Source organism: Rattus norvegicus, chromosome 5, assembly GCF_036323735.1.
Source record: "Rattus norvegicus strain BN/NHsdMcwi chromosome 5, GRCr8, whole genome shotgun sequence".
NCBI classification, from domain to species: Eukaryota; Metazoa; Chordata; class Mammalia; order Rodentia; family Muridae; genus Rattus; species Rattus norvegicus.
The window spans coordinates 146,355,329-146,378,524 of record NC_086023.1 but is presented as its reverse complement, the minus strand read 5'-3'; the positions used below and the strand labels follow the sequence as shown (position 1 = coordinate 146,378,524).

At 49.1% G+C, this 23,196-nt stretch overlaps 1 protein-coding gene across 10 annotated transcripts in view; it reads right to left on the bottom strand.

Moving 5' to 3' along the window:
- Positions 1–23,196, bottom strand: part of Phc2 (polyhomeotic homolog 2) — a 98,665-nt gene that overhangs the window by 5,140 nt on the left and 70,329 nt on the right. For 7 of the 10 annotated variants that reach the window (XM_006238926.4, XM_039109792.2, XM_039109791.2 and 4 more), the window contains 5 exons: positions 22,950–23,115; positions 3,827–4,029; positions 2,213–2,342; positions 1,622–1,736; positions 334–475 (listed from right to left, as the gene is read on the bottom strand). In XM_006238926.4, the coding sequence (XP_006238988.1) occupies positions 334–475; positions 1,622–1,736; positions 2,213–2,342; positions 3,827–4,029; positions 22,950–23,115 (756 nt within the window). Of the gene's footprint in view, positions 1–333; positions 476–1,621; positions 1,737–2,212; positions 2,343–3,826; positions 4,030–18,514; positions 18,628–18,834; positions 19,115–22,949; positions 23,116–23,196 lie in introns of those variants that run through there. The other 3 variants (XM_039109793.2, XM_008764139.4, XR_005504429.2) reach the window with 3 other exon arrangements.

Sequence of the window (23,196 nt, the reverse complement as noted above, 5' to 3'; positions counted from 1 at the left end):
TCCTAATAGAGACCTCCAGCTTTCACAGGGGCAGAAGGTAGTGGGACAAACAGTGGAGGCTACTGCCATCTCTCCTGGCCCAACAGGGAGGACACAGAACAGCCTGTCTTCACAGGGTCACCAGGACGGGACCCAAGAAATAGGAATGGATGGTAACCCCAAGAGGGGCTAGTTCTGGGGAAAGACTACTGGAAAGGATAGGGTCTAAAGAAGGACCTTACTAAGGGCCAGGGGAGGCTGGGTGTGAGGCCTGTAAGAGGTGAGGGCAGAATGCTGGAAGGAGAAGCTGACTGAAACTGGAGCAATATGGAAATGGGTTCTGCGGTCTCTTACCTGCTTCTTGGTGTCCTTGGTAAGTGTGGGCAGACTGGCCTTGCTGGCCCGCCGGCGGTTGTGGGTTGTGGTCCCTGCCTTCTGCAGCTTGCTCCGGTCTGAGTGAAAAAGTCCCACCCGTTTGGTGCATCCCACATTATACCTGTCAGACAGGAGCAAACAAGTCAGAGCTGGGGCACTAGATGGCACAAACAGTCGCTGTCTGGGAAAATCCCAGTCTGTCTACAGGTACAAATCCTGACTCCAGGACGCTGATAGGACTCTGTGACTCTGGGCAAGCACTTGAGCTCTGAGCCCTTCCCAGGGAGGCAGGGTGTGGTAGCAGTTGCCTTCTAAAACTGGTCTCATGAGGACATGAAGGACTGCCAGTGACACTCTTAATTCAACTCCCCAGAGCATGGGTGCCTAGTGGCTGCCACACACTATGATGCTAAGAAACTCCCCTGCTACTGTCCTGCTGGAGTTTGGCCTGACAAAGCTTGACCAAGGGGCTGAGGCTCCCTCAGCACAGCCTGGGCACCATGGCTGAGGACGGGAACTGTGCCTCATCACACACAGCACCCTCTATGAAACCTACAGAGTTCTTTTCAGGTTCTGGGCTTTCAAGGTACAGCTGCTCCTACAAAGAGCACAGGGCATGTATGAGCCTAAAGCCCCTAGGACTCATCATCTGGGCCACCTGAGGTGGCCACAAGCACTCCTTCCTTCATGCTGGAGTTTTTCAGCCCAGAGAGTGGGCACAATGATAGGCAATGCTGACAGCACTTAGTTAGCTGCTAACCGAGATGCCGAGACAGTCACCTGACTAGCAGGGCCCTGGCACCAAGTCTCTTTGTCTGCCTGTTCCTTGTTTGGGGTTGAGACAAGGTCTCCTCAGTAACCCTACTATAGTGGAGGCTAGCCTCATTCAAAGTCTGTGGTTACAGATTTGCAGCACCGTGCCCAGCCTCGGAACAGCTTCTCAATAACTGACAGTGGTTGATCACCATCAGTTTTCCAGGCTGGATAAAGGCTTGCCACAGCTCTGGGCTACACTGTTTCTGTGCATGGCTGCCCTCAGGGCACAGCTAGCAGGCTACTTTCTGGGTTTGGTCGGCAATGCTTCCTCTCATAACCCTCCACTGTGGTTTCTTGGGCCTTGTGAGCTCAGCTGGTGCACTTGAACACAGTGCCCTAACTCAGCAGACCAGGGGACAGAGGATGGACGAGCTTTACCTACAGCATCCGAGGTAGATGCTTACAGAAAGATCGGATGGGGAGGGCCCGGCAGTGAGGCTCATCCACTCACCTCTTTGCACAAGCCATGGAGCAGAAGCGCTTGGAACGCTTGAACTTGTAGGCAAAGTCCACCCGTCCACAGAGCTCGCACTTGAGTTTGAGGGGAGTACCCTCCTCTTTGGATTCTGTAAAGTATGGAAATGGCTGAATGTGGAGGGGACTGTGACAGGCTCTAGACAGGCACAGGTGCTCCCTATCCTGCCCCTTCATGTCTCTGGGATGTGGCACCCAGTGGCATCCACCCAAAAAATGACCAGCTTTGCCTCTGCTTTTGCAAAGCTAGGTCTCCCCCTGGGGTTGCCCTGAGTGTTTGGTGATGGATCCTGCACACTGGGCCAGGGCACAGCAGACATGGGCAGAGGAGCATCCTTCTCCATGACCGTGGAAGAAGCAGAAGGCTCACACAAGCTAAATATAGTCCTTGCCTGACCATGGCCTTAGACTCATCCCACCACGGGTGCTACCTTCTCCAGGGACAGGTTGAGGAACTGATGGTGAAATGTTCAGTGGGAAGGAATGTTACTCAGTCCTGGTCAGGGGAAGTGTAAGGCCTGTTCTTCTGCCTATGCCAGGAGATCTTAGCCCCATGACTGGCTCGTACCTTGCAGGTAGGGCTCCTCCATCTCTGAGTCGGTAGTGGTGGTATGATCCTGCTGTGGAAGCTTCTCAGGCAAGAACCCCTGTGCATACTTCTTCTTGAGATTCCCCACCAGCAGGGACGAGCGTCCCACCTAGAGGACAGGTGACATGGAAGCCACCAGGTTACATCTGGACTCCCTGCTGTGCAGCCTCATTATATTACAGGTACACAATAGCCAGGCAGATATCAGCCCCACCCCCCACCCCCAGCCACCTGCATGCCATCATCCAAGGATGCTCTACTCAAGCCTCTGTCTGTTCTACTGTTTGGCTCCCAAAGCAAGAAACAGTGGGCACCAGAGTACAGGGACAGCTCAAGAAGTCAGAGACAGTCTCTGCCCAGGTGTGTCTACGGGCAGGTATCAGATTTCCCTCACCCCTCCCTGATCAGGTGCCAGGTCCTATATTTAGAGGGCACCAGGAGGGCAGGGCTACGTGTGAGGGTGTACTTATAAAAGACTCAGCACCCTGTTTTGATTTCATACTGTCCTCTACCTGACCACAGCCAAGCCAGAGGAACAGGCAGCCACGTGGGAGAGCAGGACACATTGACCTCAGCCACAGAGGACATGTTCCCTGTGGCCGGCAACACCCAAGGCTTTGCCTCTTTTTGGCCCTTGCTTTGTTTGGGTAACTGGTGGTCAGCTCAATGGGTAGAGGTGTGGCTCTAGGATGATGTGAGCTGCAGTTCTGTCTGCCTTCACTCTGCAGGCTCAGAGGTTCCCAGTGTTTCTCCACAAGCAGGAGGACTGGAGTGGAGTAGAGAGGAGCAGGGACCAGAGCTAGCTCCTTATACAGTAAGCTACTCCCGGGAGATCTGCCATTGGCCTTGGCCAACCTCCAGAAAGAGAGGCCACAAATGTGCCTGTCTGTTGGTGGTTCAGAAATAGGCTCATCCACTGTAGGAGTCAAGGTCAGTCTCCTGGTGACTTGTAAAACCTCCGATGGGTCCAAAGCATGAGCAATAGGCAGATGGCCAGGAGGGTGGGGGTCCAATAAACACAGTGCTCCTGAGCAGGGTCCTGTCTGAAGGCCCTTGACCTCACTCACGCCCTTTAAGGCTTTACTCCCAGAAAGCACATCTCAGACTGCACTCCCATGCCACCATCTTGATCTCTAACATGCTAGAACTCTGTACTAACAGGTTCCTTTGCTAACTGGCCAAAGTTTTGCTGTTCACGTTTTGGTATTGAAAACTCAATAATGTATACTTTTCCAAAGCCCACTGTCTTTCATCGAATATCCCCAGGGAAACTAAGTCCCTCTATTTAAGGGGTCACAGGTCACCAGTCAGGGGTACACCTAATCCTGTGTGCATAAACTTGTAACCAAGGGGTCCTGTCAACCCTATCCTTAGCGAACCCTAACCCTTAGCCTTGATCACCAGGTCTTTTTGGACTCTGGAGAAACTCAATCCTAGAGAGAAATTATTCCAACATTTGGAGGATGGGGGAATTAGCAAAGGAAGAACAAACTGTTCACATTTTCAGAAGTTTTACATGGAATTGTAAAAATATTCTAGTACACATCCAAATTATACTTTTTAAAAAAAGAGGGGAAAAGAAGTAGTCCGTACCGGGAAAGGCTCCGCCCCCTCCTGGATCACAAACCCTTCGATAACATGCGTCAGGATTTGGGGTTTCACAATGGCCTGTGGTGGTTTATTCTCACCATTCTGGGGGGCAGTGCCGGTGATGCTGGAGGCAGAGTTTCCGTTCCCTGAGGTCATGCCGGGGCTGCTGAGGTCGGTCAGTGCATGAACAATGCCCTGCCCAGTCTCTGTGAGGAAGAGAGAGAGAGAGAGGGAGGGGGGGGAGAGAAAAGAGACTGATTGATTTCAATCAGAACAGAGGCCAGCTTGGAGATGGACAGCCAACACCCACAGTGTCATCGAAGAAGTCCCTACCCCCACAACCTACTTACAAGGGGTGCAGTGCGAGTGGCCACACTGCCCAGTGGGAATGCTATCAGTTTTGCAATAATCTGGCTCTATGCCCAGCAGCATTTTTAAAAGGTCTACTCAAGACAGATCTAACCAGGCTGAAGGGTCCAGAATTCTGTCCCTGAGGAGGTAAAATTTCGGCCAGTACTGGGTTAGACAGAGCAACACTCAGTTTACAGAGAATTCCAAATAGTGACCAAGATATTTACAGCCAAACCAAGAAGTTCCACTAAACCCAGGCTCCTGGTATAACAGAGCAGCTTGGTGGACAGGGTTAAAGACACCTTCTGTGAGATTCCTCGGAGGGCCAGATCTTAACAGCACTGAGAGCGATGCCCAGGCCACTCCGGGAGGGAGGACGCCCCAGCACACGCCGTCCTTGGGAGGCCACTGCACTCAGCTACAGGGTTATTTTGTTTTTCCAATGCTGCAGCTGTTAGCACTGCCACCATTTCTCTCTGCTGACCCCTGCTTTTTTAATCATACCTCCTGTTCAGAGCGCATGCACGCCATTCAGCCCTCAGCGAAGCACCCCCCATCCCTCCGTGGACAGCCTTCCCAACTTCTCCTTTGGATAACAACATAGTGAATGCTCTGGAGAGTGGGATGGGTGCTTCCCACACCCATCAGGCTAGGCCTCCTCCCCTTCTGCCAGTATCTCCCAAGTGATGCCGCACTGCTTCAGAGATACAAGGCATCAACACCCCATTTTTAGAGCCCACTCCCGGGTCCCTTTCCCAAGGCTGTTTTCTGTCACCACCAAGTGCTCAGTGAGCTGAGGTGCCTTTAACCTGGAACTTCCTAAAAAAGAAAAGCAGAAAAGCCATTCCTTTATTGCAGTAAGCCTGTTGATATTAAGCATCAGCCAGTGTTGTACGATGAAGTTTAAACAGTATTACCACGATAAAAGTAATGGTGTTACTTAGGTGACTTTTGTACGACACTTTCTATGAAGATGGTATTTCATAATAAGAACCCAAAATATTCCCAGAAAATGGAAAACTCATGCACACAAGGAAATAACAACAGGAGCATTTTAGTAACGATGTCTAGGGGCTCAGCACATCTCTGACCTTTGCTTCACCTTCTTACAGCTCTCCTGTTTCTAAACGCCAGGGCCGACCTCCCAAACGACGAAGTACTCACTACAACCTGCCTTTGGCCCCCGCTCCTCCAGACCCCAATGAGGAACAGACCGCACAGCTGAGCAGAAGCTGCCCAGGAGAGGTGACTGACAAGGGGTTTAAACACCAACTCCTGTGGCTGGTGAGATGGCTCGGTGGGTATCAGTGTCTTACAGCCTTATGACTGAGTCTGACGCCCAGACCCGACTGTAGAGAGGAAACCTTGAAAGCTGCCCCCTGACCTCCACACCAGTACATTAATACATGTGTTTGTGCTTGTGCATGTGCTCACACACACACAAATAATTTTCTTAAACCTTAATTTGCGTTTGGCCCAAAGCCACACCAGCAAGTTAAAAAAAAATACCCTTTCTGTGTTTGTGTTAATGTGAAATAGGTTTTATTAGGTTTGGTTTTTCTGTAGAAAACTAGTGAGAGTTTCATTTTTTTTATTTTTTTTGCTTTGAACTTTTGAGATAAAGTTTTCATGTTCAGCTCTGACTGTCCTTGGTCTCACTCTACAGAGCAGGCTGGCCTCAAATTCAGAGATCCCCCTGCATCTACCTCCTGAGTGCTGGGATTACAGGTGTGTGCCGCTACCCCCAAGTAGAAATTCTCTCATTCAGAATGAGTCTTTTTAATCAGTAAAAGTGTTTAGAAATGGAAAAAAAAAACCCAAATTTTATGTTGTAGTAAATAAATCTCCAACCCCTTTAAGCCCATGGAAAAAAAACCCAAATTTTATGTGTAGTAAATAAATCTCCAACCCCTTTAAGCCCATGCAAAGAACACACAACTCAGTTACAATATTTGTAAGCTGCGCCTAGACTGGGCAGATTCACACTGCGCTGCTCTGTTCCCCAGATACGAGATCCCTGCTACTCGAAGTTTCTCCAGGCCACGTGGTTCTGCTCCATCTTCCTTCCACTCCCTCGTCTCCCCCTCCTCCACACCTAAAACCTCCAGCCCCACCTTTCCCTTCCACTGCCCAATCACAGGCTCCAGTCATTATTTGAGCAGTTAGAATGGGGAGAAGGTTCACATGAAATCACCTGAATATGGGATCCACTCCTCCCGGGGAAGGAGAATTAACATCAGAATACAAATAGCACCACGGCAACTCACAACATTTCCCCTCTTTTGTCCAATTAAAAGGCTCTTTCTCTCAGATATAAATTGAGCATAACTATTACAATTATGTAATTTATAAAGTATAAGATATATTTAATACCCAGTCCATCAATTTTGTCAAATTAGATAAATCACTCTACCATCTATCCTAACTTAAAAGGCTTACACAATTCTATACCTGAATTATGTCCTGGTTTTAGTTTGAATACCATCTAAAAAAAACCTCTCAAATCTCTATCATCTTTCTCAATGCTATAAACAGCTTGGGTTGGCTATAAGACTATAAGACCAGTCTTCAACCTCATCAAAATCTGAGAGCAACTTAAATACTACCTAAAAATACAGAAAGCACAAAACACAGCTTCCAAAACTTAATCAATTTGTAGAGACGGCTGACTACCTGGACAGTCTCTTAACTTCTTATAACACTGGCGCATCAATCTTCAGTCTTCTGACCCGGGATCATCTGACAGTTCTCTGTAATGCAGAATCATGAAGGACTGCTTACCCTGTCTCGGCAGAGCTACCAGTCAGCTATTCTGCATAGTGTGTCTTTTTTCCGGACAGTATTTTGTCTGTAGGTGAATTGTAGGAATTCTTGCCTAGTGGCTGTCTCGCCACAATTGGAAATAACGCCATTGATGCTCAATTTCTTCTTTGAACCAAGAAGGGGTACTGTCTGGAACAGACAGGTCTCTAGTCAAATGATCTTTAATAAAGAAATGGCCTAAATGTCATAGTCTGTGGACTTCTAATGCCTTTGAAAACTACCTATGTAAAGTATATGTGAGCTGTTAAGCCTTGACTACTCTCAGCCATTTCTAATTGAACTATCGCGAAAACACCCTTTTACAATTAACTCTGAACACCAATGTGCTATCTGGCTCTTACTTAACTCATACTGTTTGATCATCTAAGAACAATTTTAATAGCAGTTAGAGAAGGACTGGGTCTAAGCTCTGTATTCTTAAATGTGTTGCACAGGCACAATGCCTATCTAAGAGTAACAATACCAATCCCGACGTTTGTATCAATACAAGAAATTCATACTAATGAAAACCTCAAATCTGTATCAAGATAAATTTTGTACCAATGTTAGAAATTATAACTTTAACTTTTTATCAATTATAAAGATTTCTACCAATTTCACAACCTAGAAATAGCTAGGATGGAGCTAATAACACAAGCGATCAAACTAAGTTTCTCTTTTAAAGTTTAAAGTCTGTGTTTATTTAATTTTCCTTTGTTTTTATATTCTAAAATTTTAAATAAAGAAATATAGATTTTATTTAAAATGATGGAAAATGTTGTTCAAATATAAGAGCTGAATACTACACTTAATGATGGCTGTTTCCTTCTAATTACAGACCAGTTGGACAGCCTGTGTGGATCTGAACACCCTGTGGACCACTAAGAGCAAGACCAGTCTCCAGTCTGTAATCAGCACTCAAACATCATCCTCTACAGTGCTCCCTGTCCAGTGACTTTTAGCACTTGTCTGAATGCTTCTAGCGACAGAGGAAATAACTCTGAGGCCATCTGCTGCTACCCTGAGGAGTACAAGTTCTTCATAACAAGCACAAATCTGTTTTTCTGCTAATTTCTGCCCAGGAACCCTGGCTATGTATGCTGAGCAAACATGGGCTTAGACAGGGCTTAGGGACTGTCTCCATCAGTGAGTGGATTATGCCACACCCTAGCCTGCTCAGCCTGTTCCAAGGGCTATAAAATAAAGATGTTAGGACCTATCTTAACATGACCACCAAGTGTGCACCTCAAGAGAACTCACTCACAGCTATTTTCGGTTCACTATTTGTCTCCCCATCTAAAGGAAAGATCTCACCAAGTTGCTCAGGCCAGCCTCAGATCCTCCCGTCCTGGCCCTACTGGGCTCTCTCCCAGCCCCAGTGCTGGGATCACAGCTGTACACCGTTGCACCTGGCTCCTGTTTGCTTCTACACAGCCACTTTCTGGCCTGAAGGCACAGGCTGAAGGAAGGGTGTGCTTTACAAACTCCTGGTGCTGGTTATGGGATTAAACTGGAAGAAGCCTGCTGTCCTTACCACTCTGGGATCATGGCTGCCTACCACCAGTCACTGGCACTCACCCGACTGCTCCTGATACCCTGCCCCCTTTTGTGGGCTCTTTCCCCACCCTTCCTTCCTGTCTTAGAGCGGCACCTGTTGATAGAACCTGTGAGACAGAGGAGGGCAGTCTTCCAGGCATTTACCTGCTGAGGTACAAATCAATGCTCACAGATGGGAAGCAAGGGCTCTCAAATCTCCAGTCAGAGTCTCAGTGTCTGTCTGTCTGTCTGTCTGTCTGTCTGTCTGTCTCTCTCAGAAGATAGACAAACTCCTTCATGCTGACATAACCCTGGGACAGATTACAGTTAACAGTACCCAGGGGCAGAGAAGGGTGTTCTGTGACCAGGAAAGGTTCACAGTCGTCTGGCGTTGCCACCACCAGGAAGGCCCACAGTTCATCACCTGCTTTTGTAACAGAGTTTGGGCTATTTCTGGAATGACCAAATGGTCTTGCCCCCTGCCATGCTCAGCACACTGAGATTAATTCAATCTGCTTCCCACTCTCCCAGACTGCTTTGCAGCTGGTTGGGGGGGGGGAAAGCCGCTTTGACAGTGAAACTTGCAGAAACCCGCCCTGCTGGCCTGAGGCAAAGAAAAGAGACAAAGGAACTCTGTCCCTGGAACTGGGTTCTTCAGTGAGCTCCACCAATGCCTGGTGCTGAAGGCTCTGCGGGGGATTCCCACAGGTCTCAGATCCCTTCCTATAGTGAGCACCTCCACAGAATGGCGGGCACTCCTCTAGCTCCAGGGGCTGCAGGAGGAAATAGGCCAAGCCCCACTGGGAAAAGGCAGGTTGGAACTGCCATTAAGCTGACCTCACTGGACTACTAGTATGTGCTGTCTTAGTAAGCACAAGGTCAGCAATTAGGCTGCTCCTCACTGCTGATCTCATCACAGGCTCCCAACTGCTTTTGCAAGAATTGAACAGGGACGCCTACCCAGGGGCCCTGTCTATGCCACTGTTCTGACAGTCTCTTTGGGACTGGTCACTTCTAACAAAGGCAGGGGCTGTGAACCAGTTAACTCTGTCCCCAGAGACTAATCCAATGTCCAATATATGACACATGCTTAAGGCATGTTAAATTGCAAAGAATTTTAATATAAAATAATAAAAATAATAATAGTCAGTCTTCATCACCGTAAAGAATATAATCTCCTTAGTACTACAAAGAGATCTGTCATAGGTGAGATTTAAAGACTACTCTGAGCTGTGACAGTGAGAGGCTTAGTTGGTGTGTGGCACTTCTGCAGGCCTACCTTAGACAGCTACTATTCTTTAGTCCACTGGCAGTGCCTGCCAGTGCACAGGAGAGGTAGAACACCAACTCAGATGCAGAAACTTGTCAAGGTAGGATGACCTCTAGATGCAGAGGCAGGGAAGCACCTAGAAAGACACTTTCCAGCCAGCTGAAGAGAGATCAAGCTGGTCCAAGACTTGAAAATCCTGGCTAGTTCAGAACCAGGTCCTTCCTATATACAGATGAGACATACAGACACATAAACTACCTGTTATACCAGAATGTGGAGGGGTTTTCCCTGGTGTGTGTGTGTGTGTGTGTGTGTGTGTGTGTGTGTACATGTAGAAGCTTGAGTTGACAAAGGATGTCTTGGCTGGCTACAGCATGAGAACAAGCTAGTAAAATTAACAAAGAATTTAAGGAGATAGTAACTGGTAACCTGGCTCAACAAATGAGCCGCTCCAGCAGACTTGCTCCGGGCTCAGCACTGCCATCACAGCTCACTCACTCACTCCTGCTCTGTGCTTCCTTTTGCTCAGCCAGTTGAGAATGTAAGGGAGGCACCTGCAAGATGATGCCTGCTGAACCTGTATCCAGGAGACAGCAGGAGGCCACAGCTGGTCCCAGCAGCAGGTCACCTTACAGAGAGGAAAGCTGAAGGTGGAGTGGTTAGGCCTGGAAAAGTTTGGGGCCCACTTTATAATCTCTTTATATTCAAATCCCCAAAGAAACTACTGGCACTGTGAAAGTGAGGGAGGTGTCCCTTCCCTGGACAGAGTAGAAGCCAGGCATGGTAGAGGTGGAGTGGTGGGCTGGAGTTCAATCTAGGCACTCCACAAAGAGATTTGCAGGACGAACACTCTTTAAAAAAGCAGGTGTGGTTATGGCCATTCAGATCCTGTTGTTAGCTGGTTTGCTCAGGTGAGCAGACCCTTTCCAACCCTCTCCTACCCTGCTTATGGACCCAGGTATGGTGGGAGGTGAGGAGACCAAATCCAGTTGAAAGGGCCAAGTCTAAGGCCCTACTTTTTCAGACAAGGCAACTAGTCTTCAGGATTGAGGGGACTCAGTCACGTGTGAGCTAAACCTTGGGCTTGTTTGTGAGCATGTTTCCAGAGAGGTTTAATGGAGGTGGGAAGAGCCACCTTGAGTACGGGCCAGCACCATTCCAACGTGACCAGTGGCCTCCAGCTCCCAGAACCATGCCTATTCTGACATGGTGAAGAGCATCCTTAAACTGTGAGCCAAACGAACCCTCTTCCCTTAGGTTGTTCTTTTTGCCTGTTTTGCCACAGCACCATGAACACCAAAGATCATGAAAGACCTGAGCAGGACATGGTGGTTTCATCTCCCTGCAGTGGCTGTGTAAGTGAGGGGAGGGCTGTGCTCCGACTGGCTGGGACCAATGTGAGGGCACTTGAGGGAGGAGGCAGGAAATGCAAATGCATTCCGAGGCAGTGAGGCTGAGGCATCCATCATGTGTGGTCTGGGACATAGGGTTGGGGACTGGCAATGATCTAGATGAGTGACTCCCAGATGGAGCCTTGGACTAATAAGAAAAGGAGCACGGTTAATCAGGATCCAGGCACTACACTTAACATTCCAAAATGTCAGAAGGGAAGGAGCACATGATCTTTCAATAGGCCTCACACACCATTATTTAATGCCATGTTTCCAACACCTACAATTTAGGATGAGTCATTTCTCCCCCCACCCCCCAATTTTTACACTAAATTTAGACGATGACCACACATTTATCTCCCATGCAGATGGCACAAGTTACAGGTGTGCTTTCTGGAAGCCCAGCAAGAGTGAATGTCATTCGGAAGATGGTATCTTCTAGGGCATATACCAAAGGAGCTCTTAGTGGTGAGAAAATTGCAGGCTCCTTCCCACACTGGGCCCTCTGAGTCCTAGAGGAGCCAATGCCTGTCACCTTTTCAGTTCTTCTAAGGATAGAGCTGTGAGACAGAAGACCTGGTGCCTGGAGGCCAAAACCATGGCTGTGGCTTCAGCCTGCCCTCAGAGCTCCTTCCTCAGCTGGGCCAACTGTAGCTGTTCTGAAGAACCTCTCCAGAGAAAGGAAGAGACAGCGGTGGCAGGGGGTCCTGGAGGCCACTGTGCCAGCACAGCAGGGAGATTTACAGGCACAGAAGCAAGACTCTGGATCCAAACCTAGGTCAGGGTGGAGGGAGCTGGCCAGCAGAGTGGGAAAGTACCTGAGCCAGACTGAGTGTCACTACAGGATGACATCATCGACACTGGTTAGCAGGCCAAGAGGGCAAATGAGCTTCTCAGGATTTTGAATAAGTGCTGAATGTCTCTGTCTACAGTCTTGGCTGGAGGACCAAACCCTCCCTCCTGGCAGCCATTACTGTACAGCTAGCTGACTTTCATGCCATCTCTCAGGACATAGGCAGAGAGGGCCTGGACGACTCATCCCAAATCACAGGCTAGAGTGTGCAGAAGTGGAATTGTAAACAGCTGGATGTCTTCCAAGCTGTCACCCAGAGCTGGGAGGGAAGTAATCAAAGCAGGCAGCAGCCACCCTCCCCCATGCAGTTGAGGACAAGAGAGCAGTGGGTGAGCTCCACCCAGAGCCCTGACCTGCTCTCTAGCTCTCAGGCTGAGTGCAGACGAAGAGGGAACTGTGGTGGTGGAATCAGCTTCTGTAGGATCACAGAGTGACTTCCAACAAGCTATGCTGGTTTCCAGCACCAGGAATGCTGGCTAGTCCTGGTTGCAGAGGCAAGGCAGAGTCTTGTCTGTTCTGCACCCGAGGCCCAACTCAGAGGCTCCCTGCTTGTCTCCACCAGGGTTCTGGCAGACACTACCATTTCACATGGCATCTGGGACCAAGGGAGAAGCTCTACAGAGCTATCCCAAGTCCAGGAGAAATCAGGGATGGCAGAGCAGGAAGAACCCTGGCTCTGGGTCAGGTCTGGGCTCAGTTTGGCTCCACCTGTGGTAGCTTTAGGCAGCCTTCACCGTATCTAGTCAGTTAAAGTATCCTGGTTTTGAGTAAACAGAGAAGCATAAAGACACTGGGTTTAAACCTTAGCCTGTGGTGTCATCAAGCTATTATAAGCCTCAGTGTCTTCAACTATGACATACACGCTTATAGCTGTTGTGCTTGCAGAGAGGAATTGAAGTAAAAGCAGGAAGCACAACACTCAGAAAGGGCCCTGACCTCACTCTCACTAAGGCTGACATCACCCAGTCCTACAGGCCTGTTCCTGTTCCCCATTGCTTTGCCTCCCAAGGGTTTACCCTGCGCCCTGCCTTTGCACACGAGGTCGGTCTCCAGTCAGTCATTGTTTACCTCTGCTCTGACAAGACTGTAACATAACAGACGCACTCCCCTCTCTTCAAGGAAGGCCAAGTCAGTGCATCAAGACTGTTAATCCAAAGGCCAAGGAGACAAACACCAGATTTCCTTTCTATGTCATCTTTCATAAAGAGCCTAAGAATCACCAGGAAACAACACAGAAGAAACCCAGAAACCAAAGGAAGGATTTTTGAGTCAAGTTAAAGGAAGAACCCTACCTAGGAATATAAGGGTTAGGGTGGAACTTAGAAGGCCAGGAAGTGGTTTTACCTGTCAAAGAAAATCAGTTTAAAATGCTAAAAATAAATCATGGAAGAAAGAGTTTTCCATTCACAAAAGAAATCTAGAAATCTTCAGTAAATGTTCTAATTATCTTCAGGCTGGTAATGAGGAAAGGCAGCCCTGCCCCCTGATGTGCCAACTTTACTATTTTTGGCTATTAACTCTAGGATCACCAAAGGTGACAAATGGCGGCAAGGCTGGGTGGCCCCAGGCTCAGCTGTCCAGATGGTTTTAACCAGTCAGTTCTGATGGCTTCTCTCAGAAAGCACTACTTTCCTTAGTGTGTATTTAATCGTATGACAGAGGAGGTTGCACGTGGATATAAGTCGGATCTGTCTGTACGGAACAGACATCGGGCTTGGCAGAGCCACTTGCAGTTTTAGAAAAATATTATTTATTTATTTTTGTTTAAGCTTTCAATCATCTTATTTGCTGAGTACTGATAACTGGATGTCTGGAAAAATGGAACAAACACGCTTTTTAAAAACACGTGTTTGTTTCACATTAATTTTAGAGTGCCATTTGCTTTGCTTGTTCTGTATGTCAATACAGCTGTGTGCTCTGGGCAACATAAGGATGGTTAGAATATTCTGACGATATCAGTAACGAGGAATGATATGCAGTGTCTGAGGCCCAAGAGCACTGAAGCTAGGGGTTTGGGAAGAACTCTCAGTAGTCACGAGCTTTTGCTTTCTTGCCAAGGGTTCCGGCACGGCATCAGGCTTGGTTCCCTGATCTACTGGAGAGGACTTGGTTAGAACACAGCATTCATCAGTCATCTTTTCTTAACAGAAAGGGGAGAATACATTTACTGGTGAGCGTGCTTACAGAAAGTGGAAAGGGAAAAACGAGCCTCTCTAACACCTGGATTCCTCTGGCAAGTTACATCAAATAGCAACTTTCTTGAGCAAATGTACAGTGTTCTTTGGACTCATCTGAACTAAAATGCTTGGAAACTGAAAGACAGGGAGAGCATGTCCCCTTTCACTAAACAGCGGGGTGTGGGGTAAAGCTCACGAAGGGGCCTGTGTGGCGTTACAGTGAATCCCAGAGTGAGACCTTACTATTTAAATCAGGTTGTTTCTGACTACACTCCCATTTTCAAAAGCTGATAATTCTGGGGCGACGCTCAGTCTGTAGAAGTGCTTGCTTTAGGGGTTCAGATTCCCAGCACATGTAAATAGCCAGGTGTGGTGGCACATGCCTGTCACCCCAGTGCTGGGAGCAGAGGCAGGAGGAGGGTTGTCTGGGCTTCCTAGCCAACTAATCCGGCCAATCAGTGATCTTCAGGTTCATCGAGATCCTGTGTCGAAAAGGAGGAGTGTAATAAAGGTAGACACCCACATACATGCACACACATGAACATGTACACATACACATACATACACACATGAACATGTACACATACCTCCCTACTAATTTTGTATTCTATAACCCTTGGTTAACTGTAAAACCGTTTTGGGGCTGGATGAGACGGTCACTGGTTAAGAGCACTTGCCGCTCATGCAGAGGACCCAGATTTGGCTCCTAGCACCATGGCAACCAAAGTGGTCTGTAACTCCGGTTCCAGGGGATCTGACACCCTCTTCTGGCTTTCCAGGAGCACTGGGCCATGCATGCAGTGCACATGCAGGCAAAATACACACACAGAAAATTAAATAAATCTAAAAAAAAAAGTTAAAGACAGCTCATTTCTTGGTCATGTTGGTTAGACTCCATTTTGTTACTAATAGAGAAAATCTAAAATTAGTAAGAATGTTATCTTAGGTAAATGGCTATTTTCATAACAATTCCTCAAGTATCTATGATATGAGGTAGAATTAAAGATACTTTGCCTCTGAATATCTTTACAAATACCAAACTAGTATTCTGATATAGCTAGGCACTCAAAATAGAAAATTTAAATATTAATTCTTTTTTTTTTTTTTCGGAGCTGGGGACTGAACCCAGGGCCTTGTGCTTGCTAGGCAAGCACTCTACCACTGAGCTAAATCCCCAGGCTAAATATTAATTCTTAAAATGAAACCTACATCTATTTAATTTGTAGATTATATTTATTCTAAGTGGCACAAAAAAACATGCTCCAAGACTTTCAAATGGTGACTTGAGTGTATTAAAAGTTTGTGCCAAGTCACACTACCAGCTAAGTCATAAATCTATGCACTTTTAGGCCTCTACCTTGAAGGGAGGCCAGCTCTAAATCACTAAATCATTGGTGAGAGGTTTCTGTCACTAAACAAGGCCCAACCACAGTGCTTAAAAGCACCCTGCTACCCCCAGGGGTAGAAAGCTCACACAGGTCCTTGCTTCAAGACGGTCTCCAAAGGAGCACAACTTTTTTGAGATTTTCCCCAACTACTGCAAACCATCACCTTCATCATCCCATTGCCAAGAAGCACAAGACTGAGGTAGAAGCCACTACTTAAGATGGCACCTTACTATCTGTCATGAAGGAATTTTTCCTGTGCATGGGACCAAATGCCTAGAGATTAAACACTGGGCAGCTGGAAGAACTTCAATACAAACTGAACTCACTCAAGAGAAAAGTGCTAATTTTATTCTAACATGTAATATAGGTCCAGAGTCACCACCCTGTCCCCTAGTTTTTAGCTTTCATTTTGGCTTTCTGGAAGGATTGAATAGGAGACAGATGGGTCTCAGAGGTCAAGAGAGCAGATCTAGAATACAGGCAAGTCACCTCAACATATTAGCAACAGAAAAGAAAAAAAAGCTAGAAAAGTTACTCCCCTGTAGCATTCTCTAGCACAGAATCTTGGCTAGTAACTGTTTTATCTGTGTGTTTCCCTAAAAAGACAACCTCAGGAACAGATGAGCAAGAAAGGACATGTAAGCTACCCACGAGGAGGATTCAAATGTTAAGTTGTATCTCCCCTCCATCCCTCTCCAATTTATTCCCTCTGCCTCCAAGAAATCAGAAGTAAAGATCCAAAGCATGAGAGACAGGAAATGAGTGAGGCAGGAAAGAGGATGTGGTCTGAAAAGAGTGGATTCTGGGGCTGAGCCAGAGCAAACACGCAGCACAGGTCAGAGCTGGGGGAAGGGGTCTCTTGGCAGAAAAGGCAATCTCAGGGTCAGCGGCTTAGATTAAAGTCAACGGCAGACTTGGAACAAAACGCCTTCCTAAAGGAGGGTGTGGAGCACAGACTGCAGACCTGCAGCCAGAGAACGGCTTCTGCCACAGAAGGAAGGGGCTGGCGTTTTCCTCTTCACTGTTAGGGAAGGAAACCGTGTGTACCAAGCCCACTTGGCAGAACTAAATGGACAAGCTAAGCACAGGAGAAAGTGGAAAGGGTCTACGGCTGTGGGTTCCGCTCCCAGGGCCATAAGCAAACACCCAGAGGTGCAAAGGGCTAGGCGATGGCTACAGGATGAAACGCCAACATTCAACAAAGCCCAAGCCATACGCACAGAACAGTTACAGGAGGGGAGCGGGGAGTGAAAACAAGAAGTATTCCTGAGTCCACAGCACAGGGAACTAAGACACTACCCGCTTTCTCAAGTTTAAAATTTCAGGGGGGAAAAAGACATCTGTTCTCCATGGTATATAAAGACAAGCCTGGGACATCTTGGGTAGCAGGGAAGCAGAACTCTAACGACAGTGCCAGGAGAGAGCAGGTGCCAAGAGAGCACCACTCCCCATCTGCTGGACCCGCGGTGGAACATGCCACCCTTGTGAAGAAGCCAAATCCCTACCTCACCCGTGCTGGCACTCGGGAGCAGAAATAAACGGTGGGAAATAGTTTGTGGACAAAAGTCTGAAGGTTTCCAAACAGTCTGGATGTTGGGGGCTATCTTTTATTAAACAGTCTGTGGGGCCCAACGATGTTTTACATAAAGCAGAAGTCCGATAAAATGTGCAAAATAGAACTGAACAAGACCAGAGCTGCTCAGCTGTGGGAAGATTCAAGAGAGGAAAAAAAATCTCTTGTCCTGATGACTACTATGTTAATACACTACTTTCTATTTTCCAGGCAAAATGATGGGACTTCCTATATCCCTGGTGACTCAAATCTAAACGCTAGCCAACAGGCAGTGCTACAGGTCTGTAGCTTTGTATGGGAATAAAAGCTGGAGAGAATGGGAAGGGAGTGTGTGTGTGTGTGTGTGTGTGTGTGTGTGTGCGCGCGCGCGCGCAGAAATACAAGAACAAGGAACAACTCCCTTGCTTCATTAGCCTGTAATGTTCACACTGACCTAGAAATCTTAGCAGTTCTAACATTTGGGTTGACTCAGGAGGGGTTAGAAAAATCCCAGGTGAATGATAATTGGATTATCCAGTAATGCCCCAGGGCCAAATGGCTGAAAAAGGCCAGGTCAGTGCGGTGAACATTATACTGGTAGAGTGAAAGTGACATTATTGAAATTGAAATTGAAAGCTAAGGCAGGCAATGGGATGGAATAGTTTAAAGTGGGGCTATCCTAGGAAAATTGCGGACAGCCAGAGGATTTGGAATAGTTTAAAGTGGGGCTATCCTAGGAAAATTGCGGACAGCCGGAGGATTTGGAATAGTTTAAAGTGGGGGCTATCCTGGGAAAATTGCGGACAGCCGGAGGATTTGGACTAGTTTAAAGTGGGGGCTATCCTGGGAAAATTGCGGACAGCTGGAGGATTTGGAATAGTTTAAAGTGGGGGCTATCCTGGGAAAATTGCGGACAGCCGGAGGATTTGGACTAGTTTAAAGTGGGGGCTATCCTGGGAAAATTGCGGACAGCCGGAGGATTTGGACTAGTTTAAAGTGGGTCCATCCTAGGAAAATTGCGGACAGCCGGAGGATTTCGGTCGGAAGTTCACTTCCCAAGAGACCCTCTGGGCCTAATATGCTAATGGAGGGATTAAGGATCAAGGATGAGAAAAGTCTGAGGGTAAAGCTGTCATTGATTTGTAAAGCAGGAATAAGAGTGAGCTCAGCGGACAGCGCTGAAAGGTAGGCAGACTAGGTCTGGCCAGGGAAGGAAAGTTGATAGGAACTGTTAGTATTAATCTAGAGAAATCTTTAGCAGCTAAGGTGAGGGAGGGTCTCACTGGTACAAACTGGCACCCGACGAGGGAAGCAGGGCTTAGGCGCTCTGGCGACAACTTAACCGGTTCGCATTCTGGCCGTGCACATTACCTGCCTCTCTGGACGTCAACTTAAACAGACGCTCACAGATTCCGGATTTAACGTAAAGAGCCCGCAGATGCAGCATACCTTCGCTTGGCACCGGAGGGCGAGAAAACGCTCTCCTAAAAACGGAAGAGGACAGGCACAAAACAACTTGTCCTTTCCCATCAATACAAGTCCCCGCGGGGCCATGGGGCCCGAGAGGGAACGGAGGCGGCTCGGGCCCTCCCCGGAGGCCGGGCGCGGCGGTGCGGCCCACAGGCCTCCGCGAGGCCCAGGGCGGCGCCCGTTCCTGGCACCGCACGATCCCTCCCCGCGGCAGCACTGACCTGTCCGGGGCCCGGCCGGGCCTGACCGGGCGGGGCCTACGCAGCCCCTCGGCCCGGCGCCGCCTGAAGCGGGGGCCCGGGCGGGCCGCGTCCTCCGCGCCGGGAGCCTCCGAGCCCGGGCCCGGGGCTGCCGCGGCGCATCCGACCGCAGGGCCCAGCGGCCTGGACAAAGGGCGCAAGGCGCGGGGCGCAGGGCCGGGAGGGCGGTAGGCGACGGCCGGGCTGCGGCGAGAGCACTAGGGCTGCGGCGCCGCGGAAACAATGCGGCGCGTCCGGACCGGCTCCCGGGCCGCCTCCGCTGGGGCGGGGCGAGGGCGGGGCTAGGCGGCGCGGGGCGGAGCGGCTGCCGACCAGGCCCGCGCGCTTCCTTTGTGCACTCGAGCCCCGCCCCGCGTCCTCCGGAAGGCTCGAAAGCGTCGGGCTCCTGGCCCCCGGGGACCGTGGCCTGTGACCCCCGCCCCGGTGGCTCACTGTGGGGTCTCGGAGACGAGTCTTAATGATTGAGGGTTAGTGCGTGTCAGGGCGAAGTGCACGCACCCTCTCCCTTATTGTCCACAATAACCCTCCAAGTGGTCATTATCCTCCCCACTGGGAGCGAGGATCAGAGGTGAAGTAATGAGCAAAGGGACCCAGTCCTACCTCCATAAAAGGCGTAATCCCTACCGCCAGGTTTAATGTGAGGGTTAACTGATTTACAAATTGCCTGCAGTGCCTGGTGCACAGTGGGAGCCCAATAAATGTTAGTTTTCTTTCCCAAACACAGTGGTAGCTTGAACTGTCCTGGAGACAGTAAGCACTCAGTAAGCAGGCTAGGAGAGCCGAGGGTACGCAGACATTAGAGTAGCACCACCCTCAAACAGTAGCTGCTGATGGATACAACGACTCCCATCCCTCAATTCCTGACTGCTGTCTAGTCTCAGTATTTCCCATCCATTAATTTTCTTCGTTCCTACCGTCCTCTACCAGGCTGCCCCCACCAACTTTGCTTTGTCCACGTTTTCTGTGTCCTGCAGGCTTACTTCTCTCCCTTTCTCGCTCCTCATTCGTCCTCTTTCCCCTTTACTTTCCAAACTTCCAAACCTTCTTTGCAGTAGAATTCACATTGCTCATTCTCACACACTCACATTTGGTTTTAAAAACCGGGAGGACAAGGGACGAGAGACCATCAGTTGGCAAACTTCTTCAGGGAGGGACCACAGAGGAAGGAAACAGTATACGCTGTGTGTGCCAGCTATTCCAGCTTACTGTTGCTGAATCTGAGAGCTGCCGTAACGGCTATGTGAGTGTGGCTGTTTCCACAGAGCTTCACTGTGAACGCTGACATCTGAATCCCACATACTTCCACACATCATGAAATAGTACTATTTTGATCATTACATTTGTTATGTACAGACACCGCCAAGGTAATAGATGTAGCCTGCGGGCTATGGTTTGCCAACCCCTGCTTCACAGCAATGCCACTTCCGCTCTGAAATTTAGCCTGCTAATCTCCACTTGGCAGTCACATTTCCCTCTGTAACTTGAAAAGCACTTGCCTAAGAGCCTCCTGTGGCACTTATCAGATTACTGATTTCATTGTAATTTCCCGTGTGTTCATCTTCCCTAGCAGCCTCTAAGCTCTTTGATGGTAGGGACCAGTCTGTACTCCTCAGGGCCTTACCACCCATCCTACAGTGCTTTGCCTTGGAGCAGGCATTCAAACATGCATAACCCGTGCTGTGTAAGGCTTGGGCGGCTGGCAATTGCCCTCGCTGTACAAAACTGACTTCTCTTGGAAGATGGGGACTCTCAAGAGCAGGATGTGTGTGTTATTCTTACTGCCTTGCTTGGATTTCAGGAAAATTGAGGACCTTATGGGTCAACCAGAAGAAGGAAGGCAAATCCCAGTTGATTAGGGGGATTTTGGGTAACTATATTGAACAAAGAGTGTTATCACGAGCAGACTAGAGCCACTGTGTGGATCCTCAGGCAGCTCCTAACCATCGGCAGGTTGGTAAAAGAACACACAGTCTGGAGGGAACTGGGCTGCGGCTCTGTCCTGGGTGTTGTCTCCCCCTCTAGAATAGAAAGCAGGGTAATACTTATTCCTGTAACTCACCTATGACCACACTGTGCAGCGGAGTTCACACCAGGGACGTCAGAGTTCAGACCAAGAGATTCTGGCCCACCACTGACTCCGCAACTAAGTTTTCTCATCTTTAAAGGGAGGATAACCGAATTTTGATCCCCGAGAGCTATTCCTGGGATTTGGGAGGAAATCTATATATAAAGTCTGGCAGCTTTATGAACAGTTATTAGTCTCTGGAACTGTGGGCTAAGTCCACACAAAATCACTGGGCAGACCTAAGTAAAGGGACTTCGGCTCAGAATATAAATAGTACAGGTGGAGACCAAGGAGACCTAGAGGGGCGGCAACTCCTGTCAAAGAAACAGCCACAGCCAAACGACCCAGCTTCCGGTTGGCACAATCCACTAATCCAAGGGCTGTTCCTGCTAGGTGGAGGAATAAAATGTGCATCAGGCCCGATAAAGGTGGGTGAGGGAGCTGCCACGCTTGAGGCTAGAGCCAGGGAGCTGCCGTCTCACAGCACCGCAGCCTGGAGCTGCTCCTTCTTGGTTTTTGTCCTCACTGTAGAAGGAAGAGGGTGATGACACTTACCTCTGGTGGTGATGGTGGGGGGATGGGTGAGTTACGGACTTAGTGTCTATTCTTTCTGACCATCCCACATGTACCTAGGGGACAGTCCTGCCTCTTAATACCTCCTGCCTTATGGAGGTATTAGCTTTTGATATTTGGAATTAGTGAGCTTAATTGGGGGAGCTACATTTTAAGAGAATCAATGGAAAGTTAGAACACAGAGAAGCATGACTAGAAATGTGGGGATGAGGACTTGGCATGCCACAGAAGGAAAGAAAAAAGAAAGCCTCAGGTCTTAGACCCACGTCTGCCCAGGTCAGGACGCATTTCTAGAAGCATTGTGAGATGGAGCTGTAAGCTTGTAAGACAGGGTCACAACAATGACGACCAAGTTCCAGAACAGCGGGCTCTGGTGTGAGTAGAAGATAATTTTCTGATAACTAGAATGGATTCTGTAAGGGGATGGGCTGTTCCCCTCTCCCACCTCCCTTTCCTCAGAGTTGCGGATAGAACCCAGGGTCTCACACATGCCTGGTAAATGTTGCGCCACCGAGCCACGGCCCGGCCTCGGGCCTACTTTTCGGTACTGTGTCCGTGCAAGCCTGCACAGGGTGCGCCTGCCCTCTTAGCATCTTCTCAGCTCCTAGTGCTCTTTCTTCAGTATCTTTTCTTTTCTTTTTTCTCCATCCCACCCCACTCCTCAGAAGACTCTGACTTCTCCTACCTGCCTTTAGTTTTTGCATCCCTAAGTGTTTCTCCCTTCAAATCTCCAATGTCCGAGCATCTTTCCCCTTGCCTCCCCCACCTCTGCTCTCAGCACACACTTAGCACTGTGCCTGGAGCTGTTGGCAGCCCTCGGCTCGGCTCCGGGCGCTCTGAGATCTAGGCCAAGCTCACTACACAGACTGGCTGAGAGGAAGGCCAGCAAGTGGATGATGACAGAAGGCGGAGGTTCCACTGTGACTCTCCCCACAGGGTGCAGAGCTCCAGCAGAGTGTCCTGAAGCCCAGACCATGGGAGTCCACTTGTCACTCAGATAGACAGATGGAGACCCCAGAGATGAGCACGGTGCCCTCAAAGATGCTTTTGGCAAGCAGAGCTCATTCCGAGTCCCCTTCTGGCTCTCCTCTGAGGCATTTCCCCTCTCTGAGAGACTCTGCAGTCCTCTGGCCATAATTAATCTCAGTCCCTCTGACACCTCCACTATCGGCCTGGCCCACATATATGCAGCATTCAAATCCAAGGGCAAAAGAGCTGCAGGGTCCATTCCTCTTCTCCCTCTGATCCTCCAGCTTCTCTAGCTCCCCGGCCACCTTTGTCCCTGGCCCATGCCCTCACTTCCCCCTGTTTCCAGCTACCCAGCTTCTGTGTGGCTTTTCTAGGTTTATGGCAGTTTACCTCCCCTCCTAGATGCCAAGAAAGAGGTGTCAGGAAGCGGCTGGCAAAGCCAACTTCTTCCTTCCCCAACACTTCATACCGTGAGCTGGGCACTGCTGGATGTTGGGACTCTTGGGTCCAGGCAGGCCACCAGGTATGGCAGTGATGATGGCTTGCTGGTGTGGGGACAGGCCTGGCCGAGTCACAGGCACACTCTTCTCTGCTGGCACCACTTCCTTCCAGTCATCGGGAGCACACTGCTGGGGCTGTCAAGGGGCAGGACGGAGATGTCTGGTGAAACATCTCTGTGTTCTCGGACACTGCTCTGGTTTCCCTGGGGTGCAGGA